The sequence below is a fragment of the Metarhizium acridum genome (assembly GCF_019434415.1).
Source record: "Metarhizium acridum strain ARSEF 324 chromosome Unknown scaffold_1, whole genome shotgun sequence".
Lineage (NCBI taxonomy): Eukaryota > Fungi > Ascomycota > Sordariomycetes > Hypocreales > Clavicipitaceae > Metarhizium > Metarhizium acridum.
In genome coordinates, this window is record NW_027094015.1 from 7441659 (window position 1) to 7451123 (window position 9465).

At 51.0% G+C, this 9465-nt stretch overlaps 3 protein-coding genes across 3 annotated transcripts; all 3 read left to right on the plus strand.

Moving 5' to 3' along the window:
- Positions 1-12: 12 nt before the first annotated feature.
- On the plus strand, positions 13-1691 carry J3458_002318 (uncharacterized protein; the record flags this gene model as incomplete). Its single annotated transcript, XM_007813643.2, has 3 exons — positions 13-1503; positions 1581-1613; positions 1674-1691. The coding sequence occupies 3 exons, from the start codon at positions 13-15 to the stop codon at positions 1689-1691; spliced, it is 1542 nt and encodes a 513-aa protein (XP_007811834.2).
- Positions 1692-3258: 1567 nt separating this feature from the next.
- Positions 3259-3582, plus strand: J3458_002319 (uncharacterized protein; the record flags this gene model as incomplete). The annotated part of the gene is made up of 1 exon (XM_066117245.1): positions 3259-3582. One exon carries the CDS (start codon positions 3259-3261, stop codon positions 3580-3582), a length of 324 nt encoding a protein of 107 aa, XP_065979137.1.
- A 344-nt stretch (positions 3583-3926) lies between these two features.
- On the plus strand, positions 3927-5643 carry J3458_002320 (uncharacterized protein; the record flags this gene model as incomplete). Its single annotated transcript, XM_007813642.2, has 2 exons — positions 3927-4784; positions 4876-5643. 2 exons carry the CDS (start codon positions 3927-3929, stop codon positions 5641-5643), a joined length of 1626 nt encoding a protein of 541 aa, XP_007811833.2.
- Positions 5644-9465: the final 3822 nt, after the last annotated feature.

The window sequence follows — 9465 nt, forward strand, 5'->3', positions numbered from 1 at the left end:
GACCTCGGAGAAATGAAATCGTCATTCCGACCCACTTTTATTTTCGATCTCAGCTGGCAACTGCGAAACCCATCCCGACCTTTGTTTACTTGCTGTATGCATCAGTCTCCAACCTTTTCGCGAAACAAGGCCAACGGTAACAGACACGAAGAACTTTTGTCAAGCGCTGCAATGGATCCTGGTCGCCGGGCAATGATTGACGACCGGAGGTCTCCCAGTCGCCGCGATGCAACATCTGTCCGCGTCGACGCGAACAACCGAATATCAAAATCCACAAAACCAGGGCCTTCCAAGACGGCTCAAAATGCAGCCAAGTACCTTACAGAAGAAGAGCAGTCGAGGAAGTTCGTAGCGGATGAAGATAAATTTGTGCTGAAACAGTCCAAGAAGAAGGCAGACATCCGGGTTCGTGAGGGACGAGCGAAACCAATCGACCGGCTCGCCTTTAATCTGCGCTATATTGACGAGGAACGAGATATTTTCGATGATGACGAGGGAGATATAGACATTGAACTTGATGCACCGGAAGCGATTGTCCAGGGGTTGACCTTGGCTCAACTCAAGGAACTCGAATCGGATATTTCTTCCTATCATATTCTTGAGACGGACAGACGAAATCGACAATACTGGGAAGCCTTGCGTACAATCTGTGCGGACCTGAAGTCGAAAATCGATACGAATACTCGAGAGGGGCGTGTGGTAAATAGCGTCGTGGACGACATTGATCGCATTTTAAGCCCGAAATCGTATGATCAATTAGAGGCCCTGGAGAAGCAAATCAAGGCCAAGTTGCGGAGTGATGAAAATATCGACACTGATTACTGGGAACAGTTGTTGCGCCATCTTTTGGTTTGGAAGTCCAAGGCCACTTTGACGCGAATTTACAATGAGATCAAAGAGAAGCGGGCCGGAATGCTGAAAACACGAGGGCCGGTTGCACGGCTGAAGCAAGACTCAAAAGCAATTTCGAATGCAGCCGTTCCTTCTGGACCGCAACCTTCTCCCCAGCCGGTGGCGAATGAAGATGCCTCCAACGTCACCAACGCCCTCTATGACCGAGAAGCCGCGAGGGGTGTCTCCGAGAATGAAGAGGTTTTCAACGCGGAAGAACAAGTACCTACTGGCTCGAAACCTCAATGGGCAGACACATACAAAGCACGCAAGCCGAGATACTTCAACAGAGTTCAGATGGGGTACGAATGGAATAAGTACAACCAAACCCATTACGACCACGACAATCCGCCGCCGAAAGTCGTTCAGGGTTACAAGTTTAATATATTTTATCCTGATCTTATTGATAAAACGAAAGCACCCACTTTCAAGATTATCCGCGAGCATGGAAGGAGGAAAGGAGAGTCGTTTGCAGCGGCTGGTGAAGACGATACATGCCTTATTCGATTCATAGCGGGACCGCCTTACGAGGATATTGCCTTTCGAATTGTGGATAGAGAATGGGATTATAGTGCAAAGAGGGACCGTGGATTCAAGAGTTCGTTTGAAAAGGTACGGCTAAATCCAGCAATTCTTTGACCAACCTCGATTTTCAGCGCAGGCCTTTGTCACGTACTAATTTTGTCAAGGGCATCTTGCAACTGCATTTTCAGTTCAAAAAGGTAAGCGCTCGAAGCCCCCTCCACGTTGTTCTGGAAAGGCGTCTAATCTGAGCCCTGCAGATATTCTACCGCAAGTAGACTGGGAAGATGTTTGCAGGCTTGCATAGTTTTCTCAGCCGCACAGTCGTTTGCCGGGGCGCGGCCGCTTGACTGATTTCTGGTTGAGCAGCGGAGTGACCGGGGGAGAGCGACTCATTGATCGCCTCTGCAGGACCATCTTACGTGGTGTTGTCGTGCTGCTATCACTTGGGATGACCACCACAATATGCAGGTTCCGGGCAACGCAATTTGTTCAAATAGACCACCAGGTTCTGCTTATCGGCTGTTGGCTTCCCGTCGATCCCTTGTGCCACGCTGCTGGCGTGCAGCCGTGCCTCATGTTCATCCCTGATTCTTTATTACTTGCATTCGCTGTCCCCACCATGTATCAGACAGATAGCGGCGTCGTCGTCATTCAACCACGCAGGTATGGACTGTACTTACTTTCTTTTGACCAGCGTGTCGGTGTTGACGAGGGGCGCCGCATTACCCACCCACGCCTGCGAATATGAAATAGATCCCATGGAATTCTTTACTTTTTCTTTTCTTCGGCACTGTTCGTTCAGATGCACTACTGATGGCTGAATTCTCTGATGCAGGGGGATGTCACATACTGGACACTGTCTGGATTGGTGTGGTGTCGCCTGGTGGAATCATTGCCGTTTGGCAACCAAAGTCCTCTCCATTACAAGAGCTGGGCTGGAGGCGTAATACATGACCAAACTAAGTACCTGCAGCCGAATCTTACATGCATCCCTGATCTACTATTCGGGGGTTTTCCCGCAAACTCGAGCTGCTCTGACAAGGATCACGGCCCAGCCTGGTCAGGCAGGCTAAGGGTTCGTGGACAAGGAGCCTGATTCTAGAAACTCGCCGTCTTCCCTGCATGCTGCATCTCTGGAAACTTGGGATCACCATGCTATTGGGTTCCAGCCCTCCGGGTTTCGGCTAACGTTGGATGTTGATCTGAGATGGCCTGCATGGACGGATTCCTGGCGGCCATTGCAAGATGCGAACTTGTACAACTTGTGCCGCGCGCAGGCCTCAATGACTTTGGAGACTGGAAGACAGAGCCTTACGGGCTCCCCAAGTGCAGTCGTTTCCAACAATTTGGTCTCCCCCAGTGTCCTCCAATGCCCTCCTGGTTACACAAGCCTTCGTTTGGTGAAATCGCCCAGGCTCATTTACAGCTTTGCCCTGTCTCACACAGCCCTCTGGTCGAAATCCTTGCTTGATTGCCCACCCCGGACACACCTCACCAGGCCCAACCACCACACGCCCCTGCGAAGGGTCTGTGAGGACGAGGGCGAACTGCACACCTCACCTCTTGGCCTCGCGGGCCCATCCGAAAGGACGACTTGCTCGAAATACATGCCGAACGTTAGACGTTGAGGTTTCGTGCCAATTTTTGGGCAGGGAGGAAGGGCCATCACCCGGCCCGTCTACGGTGTCATGCCCCGAATACCAGGTTTACCTCGTCCGTGCTCAGCGCATCCAGATGTGCGCACAAATGGAGGTACACACGTGCGTGCGTGCATACTGAATACCTACGACACAGAAACATGGGTCGACTGGCGTTTTTTTTTCGAGTGTACTACATTGGTGAATGCTTGTATCAGGCTACTCAGGCTCAAGCCCTTTTGCCATGGTGCACGCCCTCCCCAGAACGGCCGGCTTGGTGCCCGCCAACAGCCTTGGATGGATAGAACAACGCCCAGGCGAGAAGTTGTCCGCGAGAGCCATGGCTTTAAGGCTAGTTGAGGCCGTTGATTCCTATTATAACGACTTCTCAGTCCATTTGAAAGAACCTGACCACCTTCCTGTATTTTTTCCATTCCTAGATATCGCGGGTCAAGACGATTTATATGCGTCTTTGTTGCAGCTGGCAAATCACCCCTTTCTCGTTGTATCCATACATTATTGTTCTTGATCTCAACGGGTCCTCTTATACAACTGAGTCAACTTATGCAGTGTGTTACCGCTGCATGTGACGACCATCGACACCTATCAAGCGCTCCGACGTGCATCTCCAATCCACACATACATATCTACACGCAGAAATAGCACCACTTCATTTGTCTAGCCAAGGCGGACATATACGGAGTAGACTCTGCTTTTGGACGGGAAGACTGGACGGGAAGTACAGAGGTGTGAGCTTCGGCCTTGGTTGACCTCAAAAGACAGATGGGTCCACCATTCTCTGACAAAAGATATCCCGTGAGCTACACGAACTCTTTGGAAGTTGTTAGAGTTGAGCAGCAGAAGCCAGTCACCATGGCGGAGTTTGCTGCGACTCAACTCACGTATAAGAATCCCTGTGCCTTTGCGCAAAGCATTTCTTTTTGCGAGACATCCCATCTCAACGAGGTCGGCAACATGACTGTACAGAAAACGACACCTTCATCCTCCGGTTATAAAAGCAACGTCATGACTTCTGGCCATTCAAAGGGCCGTGTGGTTTGGCCATCGCCACCTCTGGCTCCGACTGATGTTGACACCAACTACTACGTTCAGGACTTTACCATACCGTGTAACTGTTTGGCCGCGGAATGCACTTCAACAGCATCTCCCATTGGCGGGTGGTGTGCTTCCGTGCCTACTATGGATCAACCTTTGGAACAGTATCAAGCTCAAGGAGTGTCCGGCCATGTCCAGGATCTCCCCAAAATCTCCACGCCGAGTCCATCAGCCGATCTTGGTCTGGATAGCACGGACGGATTTCTTCTTGCCCTCAACTGTGATCATGCAGACCCAAGCAGCCACCTGTGGGGAGTTGATATCACGCCGTCGATGAACACATTTGGGAACAGTCCAGCGTCTCAATCTGACTCTGCGGTCGACTCGCCAGCGTCAATGGACACGCAAAAGGACACAACGACTACGAATCGTCAAAAGTCTCGATCGGTTCCTTCTTCTTTTGCATCTCCGCCGTCAGACTCGACCGATTCTGGGGAAACAGAGAAGCCTGACGAGCCATATGCGAAGCTGATCTATAAAGCATTCATGACTCGCCCAAACTATTCAATGACATTACAGGAAATCTACCAGTGGTTCCGAGAACATACTACCAAGGCAGTTACGGAGACTGGTGGTTGGCAAAACAGCATCCGGCACAACCTGAGCATGAACGCAGTGAGGAAATTCCCCTTGGTCTCCATCTAATTTTGCATCACAGTCCTGTAGAATCTCTTGGAGCTAACTGATTTTATTTTTTGCTCCATAGGCGTTTAGAAAACGTGACAAGGTAGTCTCCAAGGCTTCACGGAATCTGTCGAGCACAACTGAGGCGTCAAAACGGGTAAACGAATGGGTGCTGGAGGACTGGGCTGTTCGCGATGGAGTGCAGAGCACCACAAGATACCGACAAAAATCCTATGCGAAACGAGCCGGGTCCGCAGGACGAAATGGCGTCGAGACATGGGCCGTTGGGCACTCGGTCAAACGAGCACTGTCTGGCCGGAAGGGAGGATGCGCTACGAGAGCTGCCCGAGTGGGAAGAACAAGTCCGTACGGACAAATGATGCAATTCCCTCACCAATCTCAGCAAGTGCTTGATTTCCGAGCAGTTTCGCCCACCTATGCCTCAGTGGCTGAAATCTATGGCATGAGACCTGCTCTGCCTGGTCAGTATACTGCCATGCCTCAGTATACGTCACTTGACGCCTACCGAGAAGCAATCATGGGCAGATGTGGAGGTGATGCCACTTCTGAGCCACAGCAGCTGAGACCAGCGGATTCCAATTCGCAACAGGTAATGGCCAACAGCAGTAACGCACGCCACGCCAATCACGCCGCGCCTTGCGACGAGCCAACTGCACCGAGTACCAGAACGCCGGCTCTTGATATGGCATTTGGTCCCGGCGAGGTCCAACGACTTGCTAGTGTCAAGTATGAAGACGCCGAGGCCTGTGTGTCTACGTTGCCGACTTGTCGTCCCTATCAGCCCTTGCAGGGGAGCTCATACCTCTGGTGGAATCAAACTGGCCAGTAGCGGGACATGGTGTTAGGCGAGACAGTCGGCGACCTTCCAACGGCTCTGTAGTATTTCCCGGCCGATCGGTCGCATGGGCGGGAGGGTCTGTCTGCACGTTGGAGGTCTGGGGACATGGGGGGGATCATTTGTCATTTTTTCTTTTTTTTCTTTGCGAACTGGGGCCGGGCACAGCAGGGGGCCGGGGGGGTCTCTGCTTGGGAATTGGAGATTTGCATGGCTTAACCTCAGTCAATCCCTACAGCAAGTTGTGGAATTGTGGCACAGCCGTTGTAGGTGACAAGTTGGGAGGAGGGGAGGATTTGTGTTTCTTTGCGTGGCAAGGGGACTCTGGCCTACCGAAACGCGACAACCCTGGTTTTGACAGCTCTTGGCAAAGGCATGCCAGCAACCAAACACAGGTCGAACTTGATGGAGAGCTTGGATAACACACAATCCTTTGTGTTACCCAATGACCTTGGTGGAGACATTGTGCAACGGCCAAGCGGCCGTGGTTGGGTGGGATAGGGCCGAGAGAAATCCCAATGATCTGGGTCTCATCGTCTGAGAGTCCGGCACGATCGATGAGTTGCGACCTGTTGTTGCCTTTGCTCTTGGCTACCGGGCATGCGGAGCGTGGGGAAGAGCATATGACTGATGCTGATGCTGATGCTGAAACTACACGCACGAGAGTATGATGGTGGTTGGAGTCGTTGAGAGTGGAGCATTCATGGCATTCTGTTTTCTTTGTCTTTGAATGTTTTGAAAAAAGAAAAAGGCGGGGTTCATCACGTCCAAGAGAATGTTGACGAGCAACTATTCACGTCATTGCTTGGTCCGGGGACCAATCTCGCAACACCTGAGCATGATGTTGTGCAACCCCAGCCAGAGTGGCAGGTCAGAAAGAACCGGCTGAGCCTTGACGATTGTCGATCCTTCATTCGCCATGATACTCCAGCTCTTTGATCTATTTTTTTTTCTCTTTTCTTTTCAATCAACATGCAGATGAGGGGCATGGGCGATGCATAGCGTCCATTGTAATGTAATGATAAGTTTCGTTTTATCTTGTTCGTCTTTTTTTTTCTTCTCTTTTCCTTTTGTGGCTGTTTTCATTTGCATTGCCTCTCTTTCATGTATGCATTTTTACGCTGTTTCTTTCCTTCTTTCTTTTCTTCTACTATTACCTGGGGAGAATACATTACCGCATGTGAGTTTCTTGGCAGAAGATGACGCCGGCAACGGCAACTTGACCTTGCAGGACACGACGGTGGTTAGCGATACGCATATGAAACATACTTGGAGTGATACCACGCAATACACATTTTGTTCTTGCCATTTCCCAAATTACAAATATTTGACAATGTACAATTTCGGCTTTTCTGCAAAATTTGGCCCTTGTGTTTGCGCCATGTTGCCAACATGACTGCGAGTTGCTTGCCGCCGGAGAATAAAAACGCACAGGCGCAGCAGGATAACGTCTTCAACCGGAAAAAAGCACGTGAAGCGGCCCTGGCGACAGAGTGGGCAGCAAAACAAAAAAGGGGAAAAAAGCAGCGACAGACCCAACACCGCAGTGTGTGGGTGAGACATGTCAACGGCCTTTCCCCTCACGATGGCACGCGCAGTCGGATCCGAAGCTCAGGCCGGGCCCGGCCATCGCGGGCAGAGAGAGAGCCACCTGGTATTTGGAAAGCTGGGCGTGCATCCTTTACTCCATTTTCTTTTCTGTCTTTTTTTTCCAGTGATGGAACTATGCATGTTCAAGGCTAGTACGAGACATTTGGGGTACCGTTTCGGTGCATGAGCCGGCATTAGGTAAATTGCTTTGGCCAACGGTTTTTTTTCCCCCTCTGCGGGGGGGTGTGAGAGTATCTTTTTTTTTTTCCTCCTCTTCTTTTATTCTTGACACACAAAAAGGCCGTGGTGGACACCGGTGGGCGAGAGAGGCGGTTTTCTTATTGTTGTATAGTTTGTTCAAAAACCGAAATAACCGTAGCAAAGGGCCGACTGGGCAAGTGTATATATATACCGTTATATATAAAGTGCCGTGGCCTGATGACGCAAACATTTGATTTTCCCCCTCTTGCTGGGCACTGCTCTCCAACGGGCAGCCCTTGTGTTTCACGCCACGCCCGCAAAGGGGTCAAAACATTTGTGGTTTTTTTTTTTTTTTATTTCCCAGACATGGAGAATTCCGCAACAACGGCTGCCCCCCCCCCCCCCCCTTTTTCTCTCTGGTAAATTACCCCAGGGAGAAGAGCGTAAGGCGGGCACACGGATCACGGGCTTGTTATTATCTCCATTGGAGGGCGTCCTGGCTGCGTACGGAGCTACATGGGCGCCGACTAGCCAGGATGAATGGTCCGGGGACCATGGGTCCTTCCCGCGTCCTGGTGTCACCGGCTTGGGGACCACCTCAGATCTCCTTTTGAGCACGGTTTGGATGGGATCAGAGGGTGCCTGTGCGACCTCATCTTGTCCCGCGTTGCGTGGCCCGGCGTACCAGAGCTCCTGGCGGGCACCGGTACGGCGGACGGAGTACGTGTTGCGCAGATATCTGACAAGGCGTGGGAAGTGGGAAGGGCGTCTTCTCGGTGTTGCCCTCCTTTGCCCCCCCTGCGCGCGTTCAGTCAGGTTTCCTTCGTTTTCGGTTCTAGTCTCGTCTTGTTTCCGCAACGTTCGTTGCGTGGACAAGGACTCTGTTAGGCGTGGCTGCAACTAGTCATGGCGCCAGAATGCGTCTTGCCCCTTATCTGTTGAACATCCAGCACGAGGCTTGAAAAAAAAAAAATCTAGTCATCTTATTGGTATGGTATCGAGCCACTGTATGGACTGAAAGACACATGTGCATCAACATGGTATGACATGGTTGTGGTTCCGTGCGGCCCCCCCCCCCCCCCTCTTCCCTTTTTTCACTGAGTCGTGCTACGGTATCTACTCCGTACTTTGGATGAGGTCGCATGAGAAAAAGGGCCTTGACATGTCTTAGATTGCGCATGTTGCGACATGTCCGAACCGTTGTCCACCACAGACGTCTGAACACAGAGCTGCGTACCGACGACTCCGTGCACACCAAGTAGTCTTGCTCCTGTTGCAACTCTGTGCCCGTGTACAAATCAAACCATTCTTGCTTCATGCCGTGTCTTCTTCAGCATGTGTCCCTAGTTTCTCATCAGGGACAAGAGGCTGAAGGTGTGTTGGCCTTGTAGGACTGGGCTGCTTCAAGGGAGTCGAAATGGGAACTGATGTGAATGAAGCCGTTGTTGAAATCGCGTCATGCTCAAACCTTGCGGCGCATGAGTGTAACCCGAGGCACACTGCACAAATCTTGCTAGGAGTACTAGCCGAGTTGAATATGCGCTCCCTTGAAGATGTGGCCGATGCTGATTCCCAACCCAACAGCCAACATACAAAAGCCGTTGTGGGTGTCTCTGTCGCACATTTCAGGAAAGAATAAACGTCATCCTTGGAAACAAGTGCTAGAGGAATTTGTCATTATCTTGTTCAATTTTGATAAATGCCATTAATGGGAATGCCCATTGAATTAAGAGATGATTCATGGCTGGTTTGTAACCCCTCAATCATGTGTGTGTGTGTGGTGTTGGAGCGGAACAATGCGCATCATAAGACACTCACCGCACGAACACGAACCTGTTGGTTCATCCAGTCCAATTTGTTTTTTTTTATTGTCTAGGAATATGCATCGGCCATAGCGGCAAGTTTTCCAGGTGGTGTCATAGGGCGCTGTTATACGCCCCCTGCCACATTATTGTATCTGCGCCTATACGCCTCACGTCTTCTGAGCACCAGAGGTCCAAGCCAACTTACTACCGGATTCGTTTG